Consider the following 23,196-nt stretch of genomic DNA (forward strand, 5'->3'; position numbering starts at 1 on the left):
CCTGACGCAGCAGGCTGTACACATACACCTAGAGGTGCTCAGGTGGTTCAGTGCTAGAATTCGTCTGCCAAATACACCACACAGCTAGGTGAGAGGATCCTCCTATAACCCCCATCACCACCACCAAGGTGGTATACATGTTACCCTGGCTGCTAGCAACTTCCAGAATTCCTTAAGTAAAAGGGAGATGGGAGTAAGAGGTGGGAAACAGAGGAAGAAACACTCCCATTCCCCTTTCCTATGGAGGGCACCAGTCATCCAGAAAGCTCATCTCAACTCCTTTGAAAGAATCTGGGCCAAGATGGTGCTTGGGCTCCATCACCACTGGGAGCTGGGGAGCAGTTTGGATCCCACAAGAAGGCTAGCTGGAGCAAGCCGCCTCGGTCCAGGCTGCGTATCTCATAAAGCTGTTCCCAAGGCAAGAACCATCTGTACCTCCTTTGTTGTCCTTTGTCCTTTATTTTCCCTGTCAAAGACACCCCCAACACACACCCATGGCAAAGAACAGCTGAGCCAGGAGAAGCTGAAGAAAACAGCTTTTTATTTGTTACTATAAGAACCAATTACAGAATCCGAGGTTAAAAAAACGGACAAAAGATCTTTATTTCTGAGAACTGGCGTACAAAAGGCGGAGGGGGAGGGGAGGGAAGGAAAGAGCGAGCGTGGCCTGGGGTTGATGCCAGCTTAGGGGCCTCAAACTCCAATTAGGATAGTCCGGACACCGGACAGAAAGAGAAACCCCCAATTAGGAAAAAAAAAAAAAAAAAAAGACATGGCAGTGCATGCCCCCCTCCCCCAACCAGGTACCACCACCTGTTATCTATTTACTCTTCCCCTCCCCATCCCCTTTCACAAAGGGAGGCAAAATTTTTAAAAAATTAAAAAACCCTCCCCCCAAAACTGTCCAAGACATCTGTGGGTCCTACCCCCCAAAACAGGCTAGGTTCCCACATGGGCCAAGTTCCTGCAGTCTGTCCTCCATCAGCAAGCATGGAGGCATGAGACAAGTCTCGAGGTTGTAACACCAGAGGGCGCCCAACCCCTCCAGGGACGCACACTCACTTGCTCTCTTCCTTACTCCTCACTCCCTTTGACACGAAAGGGAAGGGAGGTTTGGGTGCCCTGGGCATCCACCCTCTACCTCTCAACCCACCTCCCTCCCCCACAGGTGCTCAATCCTCCAGGACAATAGGCTCATTAGTGCTGGCAGGATGTGAGGGTGCAGGTAGAGGGACAGGGGGCCGCACTGCCATCAGCGTTGGCTTCACCTTCAGGGGTAGGTTGGGTCGGCGGGCAGCTCGCCGCATTTCCAGATGGGTCAGAGCCTTCCTTAGGGCCCTGGCCAGAAAGAGCAAGTGAGAAACAGAAAAGGCTTAGAGAACACTAAGCCCTCCAGGTGAAGCCCCACATTCCACACTGCAATTCTGCCTTCTGGCCCATTCTTTTCTGGCATCCCCATCCTTCATCCACAACCTTCCTAGAGCTCTTGCTCTGAAATTCCTACTCCCCACACTCACCAGCCTGGACTGTCCCTCTCACCCCCTCCCACAGTAGACTCCCTACCTGGTATCCTTTGTGGCCACAAACACCACAGGATTGGGGGCATCAGCAGGGTTTAGTTTCTGACGCTTGGCGGCTGGCTGTGAGCTTGAACGAATCCCTGAAGCCAGAGGCCTTCCATTGGCAGAGAAAGGAACCCCTGCCCCTGCCATCTGGAAAAGAGGTAGGATGGCACAATGAGGGAAGGGACCCTCTCAGACTCCTACGAGAAACAAAAGCCCACCCAACTCAGCTTGGCCCACCCCTTTCTGTCAACTCACAGTCTCATAGGCCCGTTTCACCATAATGCCCCCCAGTCCCCGGTTCTGAGACAGCTGGTTTCTGTTGATCGGTGTCTTGGTACCCCGAGGTGTTTTTGGTTTCAGGGGTGCCTGGGCCACTGGAAAAAAAGTAATAGAAAACTTTCACACCTTTTCTTCCCTACGCAGTTCCCCTTTGTTACTTCCATCTCTTCCCTGGACCAGCAGTTTACCTGGGCATCCCCAAAAGTAGCAATGGGAAAAGGTTCTGGCAAGCTATCACTAGTATTTCAAATATCAGTATGACCTTATCAAATCAGTACAGTAATACTGAATAGTTTACAAAAAAAATTATTAAACAACAAAAGTACAGTTTGTTAAACTAAATCTCTGAGGACACTATGGGGAAGAAGAAAACAAGGGGAGAGATGATGTCGGACAGGGAACGGACTGGGAGCCTGATGCCACCTTCACTGGTCCTCATCCCATACCCAGATCTTTGACGATAGTTGCCAGGGGCAGCCGCACCAGAGGGTGAATCTTCAATGGAGTCTTGGCGGCCTTAGGAAGTCGAATGGAGCCTGGAGAACAAAGATGAAAGCTTCTGAAGGGCTTCACTATTCAGGTCTCCTCTGAGGCCAGAAGCCAAGTCTAATCTTTAAAAAATTACCTGTGGCCTACTATGCCTCCTGTTATTAAACATCCAGAGAAACAATCGTCTCTGACCAGAGCAACCCTAAACCCACCACCAGCCCCATCACTCCCTGCCCTTACACTCTGCTTTGATGGCATTGGCATTGATAGGAGCATACGGCCGTCGGGCAGCCCTCCTTGGCTGTAATAGGTCCCTGCACATGCGTCTGGCAAGACGGGTCAGTTTCGTGGTCTGAAGCAGGAAAGTTTGCCTGTTCTTAGCCAGTAGCTTGGCCCGGTTGGCGCTGGTTGTATAAGGGGAGAGACTTTGAGCTTCAGGTCTGGACAAATGACCCCTCGAATGTGGCTCCTAGAAGAGCATAGGAAAGAGAGAGCAGAAATCAGCATTGAGGCTCCCTTCTTTCTTCCATTCCCTGCAGAGGACAATTTATTCCTACCTAATCTCTTTACTGACCTCTTGGCCTATATGTCTCCCCAACCAGCATCAAGCACCCCCTGCCCATCAAACCATCACCATATAAAGAGTTGGATATTCTGGCCCTCACCTAAGGTCACATCAATATGCTTACTGCTCTCCCCTGCTTTTCCCCCCACTGATCCTTACCGTGGTACCCCGAGTGGCTCCCTCAAGCTGAGTTGGAGTCTTCAGTCCCCCATATTTCTTCCAGTAGATCCAACAGGAAGCACAGAGGCGGCATTGCATGTTAGGTGGGCCCCAGGCATACCACTGAGCAGACTGTGTGGCTGTAGAGCATGGAGAGGAGGGGGACAGGGAAGAAGCATGCTACCTGAGCCCCACAGATTCTTGAGCCACAGCAGGCCTTCCACCCATCCCCACCATCCCAGTGCCCCCATAACTCACTGTGGCAACTCTCACAAGTCAGGCCCTTCTGAAATCCAGCCCCATTCATGCCAGGTTTTGAACCCACGGAAATGATCTGGTTAGGGTTTGGCTTAGTGCTAAAGCGAGGAGAAGGGAAAAACCAAGCAACTGGTCAAGGAAAAGAATCAATTTCCATTCTCAATATGACCCTACCTCCTGCCCACCCCCAATCACTGAGGAAGGCACAAGTTAGGGGAAGGGAAGGAAAACACTCTGGTCTCCCCTAACCACTACACTTACTAGGTGGGGATGTAGACCTGTTTCAGTTTGCTGTCTGCTTCAGCAGCTTTCAATCTTTTCTGTAAGAAGGAAAAAAGAAAGAGAAGGATCAGAGCAGGGAGAGTATAATCAACTTCGAAGGCAGAGGTCAGCAGGTAGCCTATGGTCCACCCTCCCCAGCCCAGATGATACCTGCTGAATATACCGGTCTGTGGTTTTCCACATGTAATAAAACTGGACTATGCTGGCGAGTGACTTCCAGGGTAGCTAAGGGACAGAGGGAGAAGAATGAGCAGGCATCTGGCCCCACGTCCTGGTTCCCTCACCTGTCACCTCTCCTCCTAGCGTAATCCACTTACAAAATCCTGGCGAATATCGTTGAAGTCCTTCCCATACTTCTCTAGGGCCTCCTCAAATAGCATGGCCTCTGAGGCTGACCATTCCTCCATCTCATCCCGACACAGCACCGGGCCGCCCTGGGGTACCAGGGTCGACATGGCCTTAGCCAGGTCATAGCCGTTCCTTTGCAAGGTATCCATGGCGTGAAACTACGGGGAAGATGGAGAGCAACTGAGGACCTGAAACTTTTGGCACCACTCCCTTCCTGCTCCTTAAAACACTCCCACTCCCGGCCAGGCACGGTGGCTCACACCCATAAAACCACCAATTTGGGAGGCCGAGGCGGGCAGATCACAAGGTCAGGAGATCGAGATCATCCTGGCTAAAATGGTGAAACCCCGTCTCTACTAAAAATACAAAAAATTAGCCAGGCGTGGTGGCGGGTACCTGTAGTCCCAGCTACTCCGGAGGCTGAGACAGGAGAATGGTGTGAACCCAGGAGGCGGAGCTTGCAGTGAGCTGAGATCGCGCCACTGCACTCCAGCCTGGGCGACAGAGCGAGACTCCGTCTCAAAACAAACAAACAAACAAACAAAAAAAAACCACTCCCATTCCCTCAGAGATACCCTCCTCTCCTGTCCCTAGGCTCTGCAAGTCCCCAAAAAGCCCAGCCTGCCCAACTACCCACCAACTTCTGCTCACCAGGGTGATATCTCGGGAGGCAGCAGCTGCACTCATGTGCAAGCTTGGTTGCCGAATGGAGCTGCTGCAATCTAGAGCTCTTGCAAAGGTTCCCACAGCTCTAAGGGAGAAATTGAGAAGTCAAAAGCCAAAGAATGAAGAAAGCCCAAGTGGGCTGGGAAACTAAGCCAGAAGAGAAAGAAGGAAAATATCTATGCCAATGAAAGAAATAAAGTCCACCTCTAAGAACCATGGGACTCAGAACAATGTCCACACCTCCCCCAGCCCATCTTCCCTATCCACCCACCCCTCACCGGGCCACCACGAGAAACTGGTCGATCTGCCGGTCTGTGAGAGGGTTGTCTGGGTCCCAGACCTTCATCTCCATCTTCTGTTGGTTCCGATTATCAGACTCTCCTGGGGAACAGAACAATGGCAACCACAGAGAGAGGGCAGGGGGAAATAGTTGGTGCCTTTTCATTCACAATAGCACTTCCTCCTTCCTCTTCTGCTTGGATTCTGTCAACTCTCCGACTTCTCTTCCCAACTGTTCCCATTTGCCCTTTCCCGGTTCCTACGGTCCCATTCTGTCAGGGTCATGGCAGAGAGCCCTGCAGACTGTGCACTACACAACCCCAGGTGACACCATTCACACAGACTATAACATTAAAGTGCCCCTTGGGGCCGGGCGTGGTGGCTCACGCCTGTAATCCCAGCACTTTGGGAGGCCAAGGCCGGCGGATCATGAGGTCAGGAGATCGAGACCATCCTGGCTAACACAGTGAAACCCCGTCTCCACTAAAAATACAAAAAAATTAGCCAGGCGTTGTGGCGGGAGCCTATAGTCCCAGCTACTCGGGAGGCTGAGACAAGAATGGCATGAACCTGGGAGGCGGAGCTTGCAGTGAGCTGAGATCACACCACTGCCCTCCAACCTGGGCAGCAGAGCGAGACCCCATCACAAAAAAAAATACAAAAAATAAAGTGCCCCTTAGAATTATATAACTTAGTAGCCATACAGTCTTCTCCTGTTGCTTACCCTCTGCCAAGCGATCTGGGATCTCAGCTTGATATTTGCAACCAACTCTAATCTCGCCCTGATCAGCCAGAAGTGTCTTCTGCACAGGGTCAAACACCAGTGAGTAAAAAAAGCAGTCCTGGAGTTGGGGAGAGACAAGGTAAGCAGGGCAGCAATCCACATAGGCGGCAGGGAGGGAGGTGTATCTCAGTTTCCATGACCGGCAGTCTGGCAACCCGGTACCTCATCATTGTCCTCCTTTCCCCCTCCCTTTTGTGAGCAATACCCATTCCCCTCCCTCTTCTCTCAACATCTCTTTCTCACCTCCTTTTCCAGGTACTGGCTCAAGATATCTGTCTCATTCAAGAGGGTCACACTGCATTTCCCCCTATAGGAGACAGATCAGAAAACCCCAGTGAGCCCCACTCTCCCTCCCCACAGCATCTCTGAATACCACCTCCTTCTCTCCATCTTCTACCTAAGTGCACGCAGGCTATTCTGGCCCCAGTTGTCCAGTACCTTATGTGCGTGGCTGGTAATGATTCAAACTGCCGAGAAAGAAAAAGTTCCCGGTGCTTCAGTTGATGGCGCTGCTGCTCAGACACCCCTGGCTGCTTTGATTCCTCTTCAAACTCCCCTGGGAGATTAAGGAGGAAGAAACCAAGTCAGAAATGGATCCAGCAAGACACCACCCTGGAAACTCTAACTCAGGGAAAATATTTCCTATCTTGGCTGTTTTTTTCTCACATTTCCCAGGTGTCTGCCTTCTATACCTTTATCCTACCAGCTTTCCTTCTTAGCTGTATACCCCATCATAGATGCTCCCAACTCTATCAGTAATGCTCTTAGGGAAGAACTGCTGAGAGTACGAAGAATGCTGTAGACATACATCACTACCCAGCTGCCAATGCTCAGACACCAAAGTCCACAACAGGCCAGCAAGAACATTACATTTGTGTCTTGCTAAACCAGCCTGAAGTCCAGGAACCCAGTAAGATAAAAAAAATACCACACAAGACTGTGTTTACCAGTTCTTTTCAATTTCAGGAGACTCTTTGCTCTAAAACATCACACGCAGCCCTAACTATCCCTCATTCTCTACTTGGCTAATAATAGTTCCTAGGGTTTTCAAGGACAACACCTCTCAAGCCAGTGCCAATACCTTCCTCCTGAAAGAGCTGCAGCTTGCCCTGAAACCTAGTGGAAGGGGTTAACCTGGCTAGGCGCCAACCAAAGTGGGAGGGGGCAGAAAAGCCTCAGGCCCAGGCTCATTGGTGCATTGTTCCCAACCTCAGGGAGAAGGGGGGGTTGTGCAGTAGGCTCCACCCCTCGCTTGTGTGCTCCGGAAACCCTGTGCTAAGGCAAGGGGGACCACACCCCCAACACCCCTTCTGATTGGACAAGGCCAAGGTCAGCCCCTGCCAGATGGGGCTGGAAACCCTAAAGGGCCAGGGAACTTGGTAAGCCTGGCTCCTCTTTAACCCCTTCTCACCCAGAGTAGTCTGAAAAAGGAAAATGATTTAGAAAGGTGGAACAAAAGGAAGGAAAAAGAAAACCAAAGCAGGAAAGGAAAAAGAAGCTAAGGAAAATATGTTTTTTTTTTTAAAAAGAAAATGAGACCTTAAAGAGAATGAAAATAGAGCAAAATGAAAAGGGAAAGATGTAAAATGGAGGGGGGCAGGCGGGGAAATGGGCGAGGTGAGAAATTACAAAGTGCAAGAAAACTTTCAGCCATCTTCTAACTTCCAGGTATTCTCACCACCTTGTTTGTGATTACAAAATAAGCCTGCTTCTCTGTTATGCGGGCTTCTCAGTACAATCTCTTCCTCTTCACCTTGACCTTCAGTCACCACCTACTGCCCCAATGTATCCCAAACTGCCCCCCTTTAGAAAAGCATTCTGTTTCTCTAAACCCCGTCTTCATCCCCTAAATAAACCTTATCGTCTCTCTCCTATTCTCATACACAAACCATATTATGGCTTTCCTTATCACAATCTCTCCACTCTGCTTCCAACCCCAACGTGTAAAAACAGGTCTCCCTCCTCAGGCCAGGCATTTCCCACCCCCAAACTCACACCTCTGCCTTGGGCATGCTACCAGGGGAAATACCTGCAGGGACATGCCCAGGCCTCAGATCATGGGGAGGGGGAAAAGAAAGGGATGAAGATACTCACTGGCATTACTATCAGCCAAGCTGTTGAGGCTACTAGAAATGTCCCTGCGCCGGAAAAGACAGACGACCTTTGCCTCCACATTTCCATTTGCAGTCTAAGGGGAGAAAAAAAACAAAAACAAAAACAAAACAACGTAGCAATGAAAATTGATCATCTAGGAACAGAAATACACAAAGAAACAAATAACAGTAAGTTTCAGAGGGACCTAAATTAAAAAGCCCAAGAAAATATGAGTAAAGACTTACATTCAAGGACAGACTTCCAAATCCCTTTCCTTTGCCCCCGAGAGACAGAATAGTCAAGTTCCTGCTAAGCTCTCAATAGCCTTTCCTGAATACATCCAATGAATGAATGAATGAATATGAATGGGTACTTAGTATAGGGTCCTCTCTTCCACCTGAAGTTAGAAACCTCAGAAAAGATCACTGAGGGAGGGAGGAAGAGGGATTCTGCTCCACTCACCTTGTTGAGTTCCTCAATCCGTCTAACCAGGTAAGGATTGCTGGAGGAGTTCTCAAAATAGACGTAATCTGTAAGGGAAGGGAGGGGGGAGAACCACGAAGATCAGAGGAGATGGGAGAGACGCAGGGGACCAGAGTAGGAGAGAAAGTTGGCCTGAGTGGATTAAAAGAAGATAAGGATTCAGGCAGAGAGAGCGCTGAGATGTAAAAGTGTAAAGACTAAGAGAAAATAAGGATATCCCCCACCCCCACCGCACCTAGTTCTAAAATCAGATCCATTACTCAAAAGTGAGCCTTAAGGAACAGGCAAGAAGCAGGGGTTCCCCTGCAGTCCCCACAACTCAGCGACGAGTTGCACCTCAGTCGCGGCGAAGTAATTGTTCGCTCTAGCGCAGGGCCCCCACCTTTTCGAACTGAGGCGCACAATAACGCCTGGGAAGAGGAAACCTCCGGGCGGATCCTCCGCGGTGGCAAAGCTGTCGCCCCAGCCCCTCGCGTTCCCTCCCCACCCTGTCAGCTCCTTCGGAACCGGTTTCCGAAGCCCACTCCGTGCCCCGGGGAGCCCCCGACGCAGCCCTGAAAGTGCCGTCGGGGTTGCCCGCAGCTTCTCTCCAGGAGTCTCGGCGCCCTGCCGCGTCGCGGTTTCCCGCACCCTAGCTCCTCGTCTCCCGGTTCCGGTTCCGGTCCGCGCTCCGGTCCATGCCGCCCCATACGCTGCGCCTCGCGCCACCCGGTGTCGAGCCCCTCCAGTCCCGACCCCAACCTCTCCCGCCCCGGACCCCGTACCCCTGCGCCCGGTACTCACCTCCCACCCGGTACATGTTGGCCGCCATGGCCGTTCCCGCCGCCGCCTCCGGCCGCACAAAGGGGTCCGGGAGGCTCGCGGGGGCAGGGCTCGGCTAGAGGCAAAGCCCCGAACGGTGGGCTGGCGCTTCGAGGGAGTCTCACTGGGGCCCGCGCAGCCGGCACCTCCGCTGCCTCAGCCGTCGCGGTTCATCCCGGCCCGCGCTGTCGCCGCCGCAGCTATCGCCTCACTCCCGGGACGCTGAGGCTGGCCCCGGTCCGCTCGGCTTCTTCCGGAACGAGCTCGGCTCCTGACAGGCGAGAGCCAGGCTGCAGCTACCCCCACCCGCGCCGAGTCCCACTAGTCGTTGGGCTCTGCCGGCCGCAGGGAATGCTTGCCCGGCCCGCCTCAGGGTTCGCCTCCTTCCGGAACACCTTCGGCCGATCCGGAGAACAAGGCCCACTGCTCGGCTCAGGTCGGAGAGCGAGACCCCGCAGATCGGCTACTTCCGGAAGAAGTTCGGCTCCTGTCGGCCAACCGCTCGGCTATTTCCGTTGCAGCTCGGCCCCCCCCACCCCTTTTTCCGAGGGCGGGAGAGGAGTGGGGCTTAACTCTGTCCTCGCTGGAGCCCTGCAGCTCCTCCTCCCGCCCCGAAGACTCGCGCGCCTTAGCGCTTCGCCAGGTTATTTGCAAGCGATTTTGCCTGTTATTTGCTTAAATGGTCTACGCTCCCTTGCCCTTTCCGCACGCCTCTTTTCCTTCGTCCCCACCCCACAGGGCCCCGGAGGCACCCAGCAGCGCCCCACAAAAGCACCCGGAGGCGACTTTGGTTCTGGTTTATTGCCCCTCAGCAGGCAGCGGGAGTCAAGGCCTAGGTTGGGGCTGCCCGGCTCAACCAGCGGGTCTAAACGGTGTGTGCAGGGGCGCCGTTCGCGCCCTCCAGGGAAATGCGCCGTCGGGAATGTTTCGAAGTCAGTCGAGGAAAGAGTCGGCCCCTGGTCGTGGGGGATTAGGGCGGGGCAGGGCGGGGCGGGGCCACGCCGCCGGGCCAGTAGGTCCTGCCGGCAGCGATCAAACGTCGAGGGAGGAGGCTGGGGACAGGGAGGGGGTTCGAGAGGGCGTGGCAGGCGCCGGCCCCGCGCCCCCAGCGCCCAGCACTCGCCACTGGAAGATGCTGGCGTCCTTGCCGCCCAGCGAGACGAGGTGCGAGTCGTCGTGCGTGAACCGGACGCTGGTCACGTGGCTGCCGTGGCCCCCGTACATGCGGCTCGGCGCCTGGGCGGGAGGGAAGAGTTGCAGTGGCGGGGGAGCCCTCGGGCCCACCCGTCCCACCCCGGCAGCCCCCGCGGCCTCACCTTGGCACGAGCACACGGGTACTGGAATAGATGCACTTTGCAGAAGTCGTCGGCCACCGCCACCACGCGCTCGTTGTGGGAGCGGCACAGGGAGTTGATGTCGGTCCCATCGGAGCCGTCCGGCCACACGCCTAGCACAGCGGCCGGCCTCAGCCCGACCTCCTACCCACCGCCACCCACGGCCCAGAGCTACACCGTTTCAGGCGCTCCGGCAGCCGCAGCCACCCACTGTCGCGTTCCAGGAAAGCCTTCCCGGTCCCGAGGGCCGGAGGGGCCTCCTGGGCTGGATCTTCAGGTTTCTGGACTCGCACCCAACGACACACGCCGTTCCGAGCCCAAACTGGGCTCCACCTTGTCCCCCACCCCTCCAGCAGGGTTCCACGCCCCTGCTCACCGTAGACGTGGAAACCCAGCACACAGGTGTAGGTAGCCCATTCCCGGTCTCGGCTCTCATAGCGATTCTTCAGCTGCTTGCAGCCTCCAGCCACGTCCCCTGGGGAGAGGGAGCCCGCCCAGCTCAGCTCTCACCCTGCCCTCAGTAGGGAAGATGCCAGGAAAAGCCAGATTGGAAAGACTGGCATGAAACCCAGCGATGGCATGTGATCTGGTCACTGTAGTAGTGACCTCCCCCTGAGAAACCCACCCTGTGTGCGTCCTGTCCTGAGCACTGGCTGAAGTTCTAACAGCTTCCATGAGTTCCTCCTCCCTAGATAAGTCAAGTCCTTCACACGTGCCCTGAGAAACTTTGAGCATTTTTCAACTCCCTCAAGTCAGCAAGACATGGTGTGAAACTCGTTTCCAAATCACAAAATTTCTCCTATGTGTAATTCCAACTCCACTTTAACCCTATCTCCACTCCCTTACCTGACAACACCTCTAAGAACCCCCCCTATTGCCGGGCACGGTGGCTCAAGCCTGTAATCCCAGCACTTTGGGAGGCCGAGGCGGGCGGATCACAAGATCAGGAGATCGAGACCATCCTGGCTAACACGGTGAAACCCCGTCTCTACTAAAAAGTACAAAAAACGAGCCGGGCGAGGTGGTGGGCGCCTGTAGTCCCAGCTACCTGGGAGGCTGAGGCAGGAGAATGGTGTGAACCCAGGAGGCGGAGCTTGCAGTGAGCTGAGATCCGGCCACTGCACTCCAGCTTGGGCGACAGAGCGAGACTCCGTCTCAAAAAAAAAAAGAACCCCCCCCTACATAAAACCCACTCCAATTACCCTCTCCCCATGTCCTGCTCCACTGCCACTCACAGTAAAGAATCTCATAGTCCCCAGAATTGGACATGATGAAATTCCCATCCTTGGACCAGTCAAGATGAGTGATGAAGCTGGAGTGACCCTGGGAGCAAAGGTCAAGATTTTTAAAGTATCCCATCCATTTCCCATCCCCAGAGCCCCCTTGATGCACCAGACCCCTGAGTTTCTCAGTTGTTATCATGCCCCACCACACGCCCCAACTTCCTCACCATACAGCGGCCAAAGCGGCTGGATTTGGCGCCATCACTGGAAACACTATAGATGTAGATCACGTTGTCATGGGAACCAATGGCCAGGTACAACCCATCTGCAAAAACAGTCACTCAGAGAGGGAAGGGCCACGGACACATGTGAGTCCAGGGTTGGGGTGGCTCCCACCTGGGCTGTACCGGACCACTGAGAGCTGCTCATTGCCATCAATGACATCAGACACGATCTCTCTGGTCTCTGTGTCCAAAACCAACCACCTGGAAGGGAGGGGAGTGGAGGCAGACAGGAAGACGAAAAGCCAAGATGTGAGGAGACCCCCAGGTAGGCCACCCTGGGTAGGCTTGGGGATGGCAAATCAGAGAAGCTCAGAGACACACACAGAAAAGCTCTGATGTAGACGACAGGTCACGCGTGCATTTTTTTTTGTAGTTTGTTGTTGTTGTTGTTATTGTTCTGAGAGAGTCTCACTCTGTCACCCAGGCTAGAGTGCAGTGGCAAGATCTCACCGCAACCTCCACCTCCTGGGTTCAAGTAATTATCATGCCTCAGCCTCCTAAGTAGCTAGAATTACAGGTGCGCGCCACCATGCCTGGCTAATTTTTGTATTTTTAGTAGAGATGAGGTTTTCACCATGTTGGCCAGCCTGGTCTTGAACTCCTAACCTCAAGTGATCCACCCGCCTCAGCTCCCAAAACGCTAGGATTATAGGCATGAGCCACCGCACCCAGCCACCACTGCATTCTTATGCTGGGAGATGGGAAGGAGCTAAGTGTGGATAAAGGCTGAGGGGCTTCTAATGCCGTCTGAAAAAGGAATCTGAAACTACAGACCAGGGGCCAACTACAAAGGCCCTGTGCAGGCTGGAAGCCTGTCACTTCCCTGTGTTTGTCTATGCCCCTCCCATTCCCACTGCTCTATCCTGGGCTGCCGCCTCCTCCACTCCCAGGCTTGGAGGAGACAGTAGTTGGGGGAGGGGGAGAAATGGTTACCACAGGAGAGGAGGGGAGCCCAGGTGGCAGGGGCTGCAGGGAGAGGCACGGAGGAGTGCCAAGGCGCAGGTGGCTCCTGGGCAGAAGTGGTCACTCTCGCCCACTCCCCCAGTACCAGGAACCCTTCCCAGCCCTCCCTGCTTTCCCTCCTGGGAGTCCTGGCTCCCTCTCACCTCCCCGTGTTCAGTCCTACAGCCACAACTGCCCCACTCGGGTGGAAGTCAGCACAGAGACCAGTCTCCTGGGAGAGGGGAGAAGGTGAATTCAAGACAATGCCTTTCTAGTGAGGGAACCAGAACGGACCCCTTGTCCTCCTGATAACTTCAAAGCCACTTACTCCCAAGGAGAAGATGGGAAGAGAGGGAAGGGACCCCTGGGTGTCACTGGAGCCTAAACAGGGAGTGATATCAAAATATTTAACCACAGAACTGAGGCCAACAGCTGTGCTGGAGATTAACCATTTAGGTGCTGGACCAAGAGGAAGTCTGAGGGGTTCTGGGGGCGGCAAGGAATGCCCAGGTGGTACTAGAAGCATCAGCTTTTACCAATCAGTACAGAAGAATTAATATTTGAGTAGCCAGTGCACCCATACCAGTACAAACTGGCCACCTCTGGGAGGCAGAAGGCAAGGTGCTGGGGAAGGCGTGGTGGCCACAGGTGTCCTGGTGGGTGTGGCATGGGGGATCCAGGGGCACAGGGCTGTACCTTGAGGTCGATGCTCCAGGCCAGCGCATGGCTCTCCCCATCCCAAAGGCAGAGCTGCCGGTCATGGCCGCAGGTGAGGAAGCGGTTCTGGGAGGGGTGTGTACAGAGCCCCCAGAGCTCATCAGTGTGTCCCTGCAGCACAGCATGACTGTCACTCCTGCCCCTCTCTCACACCCCTTTGCCCTTTGCTCCCCTGAGCCCTTAACCCCCAACCTGGATTACAGGGGAGAAGCCTTGGGCCAGATCTCCCCTCAGCAATGCATTCTTCGTGGTTCCCACCAGCAGCTCAGAGCCAAGCCCCTCAGCAATGGCTCGCACGGCCCCAAAGTGCTCAGGAATCTGCAGAGTGGTGGCAGAATGTCAGGAGCCCACTGACCATTGCTCTTCTCCCTCGCTCCCTTGACCCCAGCCCAGCCCTCACCTCAGCCTCCTGGAGGGCCACCAACCCGGGCCCCCACTGTACCAGCCGGCGGTCCCGCCCGCCACCACTCAGCACTGTCCCGTCCCGCTGGAGACACAAGGCGAAGATGGAACCTTCATGAGCGTGAGCCTGGGCCACAATCCCATAGGTCTCTGTTGGCAAAGCCCCAGGCAGATCATGTTTTGGGGGCACAGGGGAGTGAGAAACGGCCAGCTTTGGCTGCCACAAGAGAGTAAGAACTCCCAGCCGTTGAATGCACTGACTACTATGTTTCATCCTCATACTGCCAACACATCTGTTATGCTCCCCATTTTACAAACAGGACAACTGAGACTCAGAGAAGTGCGGTAACTTCCTAAAGGCCAGGCAACTAATGGCAAAACTGGAATCTGAACCTGAGATCTGGCAAACACAAAGCTCCAGCCGTTTCTCCTTTGCTATGCTGCCCACACCCTTCTAGACCAGCCCCCCAGAGAACTATCAACTCTCAAGGTAAAAAGGTGGGAAACCTGGCTGGGCGCAGTGGCTCACACCTGTAATCCCAGCACTTTGGGAGGCCAAGGTGAGCAGATCACTTGAGGTCAGGAATTCGAGACCAGCCTGGCCAACATGGCAAAACCCCATCTCTACTAAAAATACAAAAATTAGCTAGGCGTGGTGGCGTGTGCCTGTACTCCCAGCTACTTGGAGACTGAAGAGGGAGGATCGCTTGAACCTGGGAGGCAGAGGTTGCGGTGAACCAAGATCACACCACTGCACTCCAGCCTGGGCAACAGAGTAAGATCCCATCTCAAAAAAAAAAAAAAAAAAAAAAGATGGGAATGGGAAACCCTCTCTCTGTTCCCACAGAACCTCTGGAGTACTCGACTTCCCAGATGCCACCCCCAGCCGCATACCTTTGGCCCCACCCCTGCCTGGGGTCTTGGAATCTGAAGCGCTTCGTCCCCAGGTGAGAATGTTCCCCTCTGAGTCTCCAGTGAGAATGTCTCCATCCGGAAGGAACACAAAGCAAGGAATAAACTTGGGTTTCTTGTATTTCTAGCAGGAGGGGAGAGCAGACAGCAGAGGTCAAAGGGAAGGGCAAAGATTCAAAGTCGCAGGACAGGCCACGTGCAGTGGCTCACGCCTGTAATCCCAGCACTTTGGGAGGCCAAGGTGGGCGGGTCACCTGAGGCCAGGAGTTTGTGACCAGCCTGGCCAATACGGTGAAACCCCGCACTGCACTTCAGCCTGGGTGATAGAGCAAAGCACTGTCTTAAAAAAAAAAAAAAAAAAGCCGGGAGCGACGGCCAACATGATGAAATGAAACCCTGTCTCTCTTAAAAATACAAAAATTAGCCGGGCGTGGTGGCGCACATCTGTAATCCCAACTACTCCAGGAGGCTGAGGCGGGAGAATTGCTTGAACCCAGGAGGCGGAGGTTGCAGTGAGCCGAGATAGTGCCATTGCACTCTGGCCTGGGCGACAAAAGGAAGACTCCGTCTCAAAAGAAAAAAAAAAAAAAACAGAAAAAGTCACAGGGCAGGTAGGGGTTAGGGAACCTTAGGGTCCCTAGTACTCAGCCCAGTGCTTCCTCTTCCACTCTGCCCTCCCCATCACCTTCCACTTATCCATGCCTCACCCCAAAGACACCCTGTTTCCGGGTAAGGGTCCCATTCCCAGGAACCCCTACTCCACCACTCCAATTCCAGAAGTGGACGTGAGATTTCCCACTGGTGACGATGCAGCTGCTGTCACGAGGGTTGAAGCCAACGGCCAGGACTGAGTCATTTGTACTCTGAAGGGAAGACACTAGATTCAGCCACCCCAAGCCCTGGATACCTTCGCTCTACTTAACTCTCCTCAATTTGCATCAAGACAGCTGGCTGGTAGAGGCCCAGAAACCCCAGGACAACCCTTCTTTCAAGACCCTGGTCCCCTAAAAGCACTATTCCCTGTCAATCATAATTAATCACCCTAATATCTAACACATTATCCCTCGTGAGGTCAGAACCCATGTCACAAATGAAGAAACTAAGGGTCAGAGAAGCTAGGAGATTTGCCCCATGTGACCCAGCCAAAAAGGAAGGAAATATATGGGTGAGTCTGGAGCTCTCTGCACTCTACCACTCCCACCCCCAACCTCGGAGCCCCTCCAAGTCACGTGGACTCCTCACCTTGATCTCAGCCAGCTTCACTCCCCGGCTGCAGTCCCACACCGACAGCATGTGCTCATTGGAATCATCCACCACACAAAGAAAGGCACCCTGATCCTGAACAAAGGTGACACAGGAGGGGCAGAGTGAACCCTGAGATCCAGGGTTCGTGGTCATTAGGTTAGGAGGTACCATCACAGATTGAGAGGGCAGAAGTTGACACACATGTCCCTTTCTCAAAAGAACCACCTAGGTGAGGTTCAGGAAGGCCAGAACTTCCAAGGCTTCCTGGTGACATGCAAGAGTGGGGCTCCTAGGCAAGAATGGGGGTCTAGAGGCTTCAGGGCCAGCTCACCGCAGCTGAAAAGGCCAGGGCCCCAACACCCCGCTCGAAGGCCCCCAGTCCGATCTCCTGCAGTTTCAACAGCGTCTCTGAGTCCCAGATGTGAACCACAGGCTGCAGGGGCTGGTGAGGGAGGAGAGTCAAGGGTGTGAAGCAAAGCTGGAGTGCAATTACAGCTTGTCTGCCTGCTCCCTGACTTTGGTCTTACCTTTCCATCCTTATCCACTCCAGCCGTCTGTCCCGAGGCTACCCGAACACCATCAGGGTGAACAGCAAGGCTAAGGTAGGGGGAAGACACTCTAGGGAAAAGGTCTCTCAAGACCATCCAAGACACCTTCTCCAAGCTTGCAGAGCAGCAAGGCAACTCTTTTCTCCTGCTTCTCCACGCCCCCAGACCCTCTTCCTGCCAAGCCCACCATCCCCAGGCCCCTCACCATCGAACGCAGTCTGTGTGTCCCCGGTAATGTCTCTGGCCGCCGCCTCCAGGACCCCCTGGGCCTCCTCCAGGCCGGTACAGCACCACCACGCAGGCGATAAAGTAGACCACCTCCCCAGAACGCAGCACAAACAGATTAGAGCGGGAATCACGACCCCTGTACCCATAACTGGGGTGGAGATCACGGTCAAGGAAAGGGTAGATCAAGGGCAGGAGGAGGAAGAGGGGAGATAGAGCTTCTGGCTGGCAGGACCTGGAGCAGAATGATGGTAGGAGAGGATCTAGAAGGCTCCTTGTCCCCATAGACCCAGGAGAAAACTGTAAAGGGAAGAGGGGTCCCAAGGTGGTAAAGGTGGTTCCCATGGGACTGGAGGAGGCAGGATACACCCAGTCAAGGCTGAGGGTCTCCGGCGGTGGGCCGCTCGGCAGCTCCTCAAGGCTGCGGATGCCAGACGGGATGTACATGGTAATGGGGCGGCCTCGAAGGAACATCTTCACTGAGATGCCTTCTACAGAGAAAAGGGGTGGTGTCAACTACCACCCACAACCCCCCTTCCAGGAAAGACAGAGCAGAACCCTAGCCACCACACCTCACAGCCCAAAATAGCTCCTATGGCTGCAGCCCAAATCCTAACCCTGCCATCCAAGTTTCTCCCTCTGTCCCTCTGTACGTACCCAAATTGTAATTGCTCCTCCGAGATCCAGGGCCCCCGGGGCTGGAGAGGGGGTCTTTTCCCCCACGGCTGTTGGGAAGAGAGAAAGCACAGGGACTGGGGTCAGGTTCGAAGACCTAAGCGGGGAGGGGCAGGACACAAGAAAAGAGGTCACTGCAGAAACCACAGTCACCTCTGCAGGCCTGTAGTTTGCTTCGTGAGTATCAGGGCCCTAGTAGATGGAGACTTTTAGTTCCATTTAAGAGATAAGAAGATTGAGGCTGAAAGGGCTGAGTGCACAGCACAAGGCCATAAAGGTTGGAAGAGGCAGTGCAGGGTGCCAGAGCCCTTTCTCTCCTCCAGACCACCAGGCCTCAGTCTCGCTCTGTCGCCCAGGCTGGAGTGCAACGGCGCGACCTCAGCTCACTGCAACCTCCGCCTCCTGGGTTCAAGCAACTCTCCTGCCTCAGCCTCCCCAGTAGCTGGGATTACAGGCCTCGCTATTGACCTTTTCATTTCCCCATCCGTAAAATGGGACCAAAGAGAGTCCAGAATGTACACCAGCCCCGCCTCTCAGGGATCCAGGAGGCAAGCAAGAAAGTCTACATCTCTCCAGAGATTCCTGTCGTTAGATAACAGTAAGGTGATACTGTCTCTTGAGAGAATAAAACACAGGCCAAAGACAGGGCTAGCATGAACATTCGGGTGTCCTAGGGCCCGTACATACTCCCTGAGGCAACTACATTCGGCCACTAAGACGTCCCCTTGCCCTCTAGAAGTAAGTATTAATACAGTGGTACTTGGTAGATCCAGCGGAAAGAGGGCTGAAGCTCTAGGGACAGCCATCCATGAAAGCCATGGGAGCTTCTAGAAAAGCCTCTTGGGATCTCGGAAGGTTTGCTGTGATGTAGTGGAAAGGGTAGGGGAACTGGAGTCAGGAAGAGTTAGGTTCAAATCCTGACTTCTAGCAGTGTGACCCCAGGCAAATGACTTACCCTCTCTGAGCCTGCCTCCTCACCTGTGCAATGGACAGCATGAGACCACCTACCCCCCAAGGATGTTGTGGGGACTGACTGAGATGGAGGAGGTCGAGGGTTTAGCACAGTGCCCGGTACGCAGCAGGCGCCCCAGAAGTGTTTGTTTCCTTATTCCTGTTGGGCAATCAGGTCCCCCCACCCCACCCAGGGATGTGAGGTGAGGGATGTGGAAAGTCGAGAGCCTGCGCCTGGGGCGGGGTGGATTAGGGGAAACCTCACCCACCTCTCCGTGCTCCCGGACCGCACTAACAGGTTGGCGGAGGAAATTGCCTTCCTGGAGAGCTTCTGCCGAGGCCGCTCTGAGGGGGATGAGGAGGAGGAAGAATTTCTTCGCGGCCTGGTGGGGGCATAGTGAAGGTCATGCCCTTCTATTGTACTCTGCAATCCTACCACCCCTCCCAGCTTCCGCCACAGGGCCACAGGACACCTACGTGTCAGCACGCTGTGGGGGCTGCAAGGGCCTGAGGATTCCCGGGGGGCCGGGGGAGCCAGCACCACTGCTGCTGCTGCCCCCTCCTTCAGATTGGGTCCCACTAGGCTCTTCGCTGGCCCCCTGAGGGGCTGGGGGTCCATTGCTCAGGCCAGGGGGTCCAGGGGATGACTTGAACTCCACCTCTGTCTCCGTCTGGGTGCCTCGGCTCACCAACGAAGGGGTGCACGTGGGTGGCAGTCCTGGGGGCGCTGCAAAACTGCTGGAGAGATGATGAATTAACCTGAAGCCCCAGAGGCCCCAAGGAGGAGGAAAAATGGGGTGTGCCGACATGCATACCTGTCCCCTGGAGGAGCTGGTGTGCCAGAGACCTGCAGGGAGGAAGGGGGCACCTGCAGCCGCAGCAGGCGAAGGGCTTCTGCCAGGGCTGCCTTTACCAGCTCCATCTCCTGCTCCTGCACCCGAAGCCGCTGGCTCAGAGACTGCAGGGCCTCCCGAGCAGGGCCCTCACCTGGGAAAAGGGCAAGAGGTACTCAGAATGTACCCATCACCTGAGGAAAGCGTAGAGGGGATTCTGTCTCCCCACAGCTTTACATGTGTCCAGTAGGACTACCCCTTTCAAGCAGCCCCAGGCTTGGATGCTCGTCCAGAGGGGAGGAGACGGTGGTAGAGGATCAAGGGCCTCCTTCTGGCAGGGCAGGCGAGAAACCTGGCAAAGCTCCCTTCCTGCTGCCGTCTCAGCCTCCGCAAAGGCTGGGAGTACCATGGAATACCGGGGGGGAAATATGGAGTACTGCCGAGGAACGTGGGAGCCACAGAGAGAGGCACCGCACTGGTGAGGGGAGGGACCGCAGCCCTCCCCACGCGCCCACAACAAGCTCAGGTCTCCAGCGAAAGCAGAGTAACTGAGCCGGGGGAACACCAGGAGAGGATGGGGCACGGGAATGGAGTCATACTGAGGACCCAGAGTACAGGAAAAGAGATCCAGAGTGACAGGAAAGAGTGTGGGTTGTGAACAGAGTCACAGTGAAGGTCTCAGGGGACGGCGGTCAGAAGGAAAAAGACCTGAAATACCAGGAGAAGAGGCCCGGAGTAACGCAGAGGGCAGGGAAACATCGAGGGGCCCGGAGTTACATGGGAGGTAGAATGACGCTGGGGAAGCCCGAAGTGACAGCAGGACCCAAGCAACTAGGGAGGGCGACCGGAGGAACTGTGGAGGATGCTCGGAGCCCCTGCGGCGGAGGAGCACGCGGGGACGCCTCCAGACAGCCGTCCAGCTCTGGAGGAGCCCGACTAGCCGGGCGCTCCGGGAAGGGGCACGCCGCCCGCCCCGCCCCGTACTCACCGGGCCCCGCGGCCCCGTCCATCCGGCCCCCGGGTTGCTCCGAGCGGCGGCGGCGGAGGAGGCGTCTAAGCCGCGGGGGCCACGGCCGGGGAGAGGGGAAGGGGAAGGGGAAGGGGAAGCACCCCGGGGCGCGCGCGAAGGGCGCCGTACCACCACCCCGCGGGGGCGCTGTCGGACGCGGGGAAGAGGCCTGGAGGGGGCGCTGTGGGCCCGGGGCCGCAGTCCCCAGACCCCCCCGGGCCCTCGGACTCTCCCGGGGCCGCTCTCGGCTCCCGGGGGTGGGGTGGCTGGGCCGTCCGGGGCCACAGCGCCGCAGCACAAACAGGCGCCGGACGCGGAGCCGCCAGGAAGCGCGGGAGGGGGGCGGGCCCGAGGGGGGGCCGGGCCGCCTGGTAACCCCTCCCTGTCCGGGCCTCGCTGCTCAGTACGGGGGCGGGGCTAGCCGGCTGACCCCTTGGCCTGCTCCCGGTCTCCGGCTCCAGGCCCTTCCCGGATCCCCGCCCCCGGATTCCCAGGGGACGGGATAGGGAGCGCCCGCCCCGAGGTCTCCGCCCCCCAGCCCCTAACTCCTCAGGGCTGAGCGGACCAGCCCCACCACTTCCGTGAGGGTCAGGGGCGGGGTCACAAAACTGGCACTCGGCCTAGGGGCGGAGTTTCTCCAAAGGGGCAAGGCCAAGGCATCCTGTATTGGGGCTGAGAGGGCGGCGGGTTATTAAGGCTGAGGATGGGAGGATGCTCAGGGTATTGGGGTCAGGGTGGCATTAGCCCAGCTCAAGCCGGGCCGGGCTGACTCAGCATCCTGCCCCAGCCAAGTTCCATCCCCGACACCTCTGCACTCCCTTGGGCAGAGATGGGAGATGGCGCCGGTGTTACCCCTGGTGCTGCCCCTGCAGCCCCGCATCCGCCTGGCACAAGGGCTCTGGCTCCTCTCCTGGCTGCTGGTGCTGGCTGGTGGCCTCATCCTCCTCTGTAGCGGGCACCTCCTGGTCCAGCTGAGGCACCTTGGCACCTTCCTGGCTCCCTCCTGTCAGTTCCCTGCCCTGCCCCAGGCTGCCCTGGTAGCGGGTGCGGTGGCTCTAGGCACAGGACTAGTGGGTGTAGGAGCCAGCAGGGCAAGTCTGAATGCAGCTCTATACCCTCCCTGGCGAGGTGTCCTGGGCCCGATGCTGGTGGCTGGGACGGCTGGTGGTGGGGGGCTCCTGGTCATCGCCCTCGGGCTAGCCCTGGCTTTGCCTGGGAGTCTGGATGAGGCGCTGGAGGAGGGCCTGGGGACTGCCTTGGCTCACTACAAGGACACAGAGGTGCCTGGGCACTGTCAGGCCAAAAGGCTGGTGGATGAGCTGCAACTGAGGTACCACTGCTGTGGACGCCACGGGTACAAGGATTGGTTTGGGGTCCAGTGGGTCAGCAGCCGTTACCTGGACCCCAGTGACCAGGATGTGGTTGAGTGAGTGATTTGCGTCTCCCTTCCTCCTCCTCCTCCTCCTCCCTAGACAGGCTCCCTCCTGCTGCTTTGAATCTCCACCTGGCTCAGAGGGGCAATAGTAGAGCATAGTAGCTGAGAGACCGGTTACAGCTCGGCCATTTATTAGCTGTGAAACCCAGGGCATGTTACCAAACCACCCTGGACCCATTCCTTTACCTGTAAAATGGAGATAATAGTACCTATCTGATAGGTACCTATCTGATAGAGTTGTTGTGAAGATAAGTGAATTATGCTTGGCTGGCACATAGTACAGCAGTCAGTAAATGTTTTACCATTCTTTTTCCCTTCTCAATACCTGTGCCCCTCAGTCCCTCCCCCAGGCTTCTATCTCCAGACATCCTAACCTCTCTGTCCCTCCCTTTGCAGCCGGATCCAGAGCAATGTGGAAGGCCTATACCTGACTGATGGGGTCCCTTTCTCCTGTTGCAACCCCCACTCACCCCGGCCTTGCCTGCAAAACCGTCTTTCAGACTCCTACGCCCACCCACTGTTCGATCCCCGACAACCCAACCAAAACCTCTGGGCCCAAGGGTGCCATGAGGTGCTGCTGGAGCACTTGCAGGACTTGGCAGGCACACTGGGTAGCATGCTGGCTGTCACCTTCCTACTGCAGGTGAGTCAGCAAAGCATCTGAGGCCTCCTCCCACCGGGGACTCCTCACTGACTCCAACCCTGGGCCTCCTGGAACCGCTGACTCTCCCTGACTCTTTCCCCTTGCTTCCCCCACAGGCTCTGGTGCTCCTCGGCCTGCGGTACCTGCAAACAGCACTGGAGGGGCTTGGAGGGGTCATTGATGGGGAAGGAGAGACCCAGGGCTATCTCTTTGCCGGTGGGCTGAAAGATATGCTGAAAACAGCATGGCTACAGGGAGGGGTTGCCTGCAGGCCAGCACCTGAGGAGGCCCCACCAGGAGAGGCACCTCCCAAGGAGGATCTATCTGAGGCCTAGAGGCCTGGAGCTTGGGGTGAGGAAGAGGAAGGGATGGACACATCTAAAAACCTCACAATTCCTTACCAAGGCTCCAGGTTGGGGGGATCGTGGGATTAGAGGGGCTAAGGATAGTTAGCAAGCTGAACTGAGGTACGAAAGAAAACCAGATGCCCTACTAGCCCTTGTAGCCAGAACCACCAGGGAACAGCAAAGAACAAGTGATGGGAAAGTGACATGGGAAGGCCTGGAGGCTGATTCTGGCAGAGACTCAATAAAGCTTTTGGATGGAAGCAATTGCTTTTTTTGTCAAGGGGATGGGGGCCTGAGAGAACTGATTTCTGTCTGATGGAGCAGCCAGGACTCCAAAGTTTGGACCCTGGCTCGACCTGTGCAGGAATAGGAGCCCACATCTGTAAGGATCAGAAAGCAAGAACCCAATGTAAGAAGCA

At 55.8% G+C, this 23,196-nt stretch overlaps 3 protein-coding genes across 4 annotated transcripts; 1 reads left to right on the forward strand and 2 right to left on the reverse strand.

Moving 5' to 3' along the window:
• Nucleotides 1-519: 519 nt before the first annotated feature.
• MTA2 (metastasis associated 1 family member 2) lies at nt 520-9,742 on the reverse strand. The gene is made up of 18 exons (XM_010384895.2): nt 9,035-9,742; nt 8,231-8,298; nt 7,769-7,862; nt 6,113-6,230; nt 5,918-5,981; nt 5,615-5,732; nt 4,890-4,992; nt 4,597-4,696; nt 3,915-4,103; nt 3,748-3,822; nt 3,577-3,635; nt 3,316-3,413; nt 3,058-3,197; nt 2,574-2,802; nt 2,291-2,380; nt 1,821-1,939; nt 1,564-1,712; nt 520-1,338 (listed from the first exon to the last, which is right to left on the reverse strand). Exons 1-18 carry the CDS (start codon nt 9,060-9,062, stop codon nt 1,173-1,175), a joined length of 2,007 nt encoding a protein of 668 aa, XP_010383197.1. The 5' UTR covers nt 9,063-9,742; the 3' UTR covers nt 520-1,172.
• A 91-nt stretch (nt 9,743-9,833) lies between these two features.
• On the reverse strand, nt 9,834-20,928 carry EML3 (EMAP like 3). Of its 2 annotated transcripts, none has more exons than XM_010384892.2 (22): nt 20,332-20,928; nt 19,326-19,497; nt 18,988-19,245; nt 18,780-18,893; nt 17,542-17,609; nt 17,252-17,375; nt 16,865-17,035; nt 16,639-16,708; nt 16,443-16,553; nt 16,109-16,204; nt 15,574-15,729; nt 14,849-14,990; nt 13,953-14,104; nt 13,745-13,870; nt 13,532-13,663; nt 13,000-13,067; nt 12,006-12,094; nt 11,837-11,934; nt 11,622-11,709; nt 10,763-10,861; nt 10,369-10,499; nt 9,834-10,288 (listed from the first exon to the last, which is right to left on the reverse strand). In XM_010384892.2, the coding sequence occupies exons 1-22, from the start codon at nt 20,351-20,353 to the stop codon at nt 10,085-10,087; spliced, it is 2,691 nt and encodes an 896-aa protein (XP_010383194.1). In that variant the 5' UTR covers nt 20,354-20,928; the 3' UTR covers nt 9,834-10,084. The 2 variants fall into 2 exon arrangements, with proteins under 2 accessions (XP_010383194.1, XP_010383193.1); XM_010384891.2 differs by having other exon boundaries at nt 18,988-19,248.
• On the forward strand, nt 20,649-23,041 carry ROM1 (retinal outer segment membrane protein 1). Its single transcript, XM_010384894.2, has 3 exons — nt 20,649-21,778; nt 22,184-22,430; nt 22,547-23,041. The coding sequence occupies exons 1-3, from the start codon at nt 21,189-21,191 to the stop codon at nt 22,763-22,765; spliced, it is 1,056 nt and encodes a 351-aa protein (XP_010383196.1). The 5' UTR covers nt 20,649-21,188; the 3' UTR covers nt 22,766-23,041.
• Nucleotides 23,042-23,196: the final 155 nt, after the last annotated feature.

The sequence above is a fragment of the Rhinopithecus roxellana genome, chromosome 15 (assembly GCF_007565055.1).
Source record: "Rhinopithecus roxellana isolate Shanxi Qingling chromosome 15, ASM756505v1, whole genome shotgun sequence".
NCBI classification, from domain to species: Eukaryota; Metazoa; Chordata; class Mammalia; order Primates; family Cercopithecidae; genus Rhinopithecus; species Rhinopithecus roxellana.

Excerpts from the sequence above, each read along its gene's own strand:
- MTA2 (XM_010384895.2), bottom strand. The coding sequence starts at position 9,062 with ATGGCGGCCAACATGTACCGGGTGGGAG. Across the intron at positions 6,231-7,768 it reads CTTGGCTGATAGTAATGCCA|GGGAGTTTGAAGAGGAATCA; the intron begins GTGAGTATCTTC and ends TTAATCTCCCAG. Across the intron at positions 3,198-3,315 it reads GACTTGTGAGAGTTGCCACA|CCACACAGTCTGCTCAGTGG; the intron begins GTGAGTTATGGG and ends CATGCTCTACAG.
- EML3 (XM_010384891.2), bottom strand. The coding sequence starts at position 20,353 with ATGGACGGGGCCGCGGGGCCCG. Across the intron at positions 18,894-18,987 it reads CCCCCACAGCGTGCTGACAC|GCCGCGAAGAAATTCTTCCT; the intron begins GTAGGTGTCCTG and ends TGCCCCCACCAG. Across the intron at positions 15,730-16,108 it reads TGAAGCTGGCTGAGATCAAG|AGTACAAATGACTCAGTCCT; the intron begins GTGAGGAGTCCA and ends TCTTCCCTTCAG.
- ROM1 (XM_010384894.2), top strand. The coding sequence starts at position 21,189 with ATGGCGCCGGTGTTACCCCTGGTGCTGCCCCTGCAGCCCCGCATCCGC. Across the intron at positions 21,779-22,183 it reads AGTGACCAGGATGTGGTTGA|CCGGATCCAGAGCAATGTGG; the intron begins GTGAGTGATTTG and ends CTCCCTTTGCAG. Across the intron at positions 22,431-22,546 it reads CTGTCACCTTCCTACTGCAG|GCTCTGGTGCTCCTCGGCCT; the intron begins GTGAGTCAGCAA and ends CTTCCCCCACAG.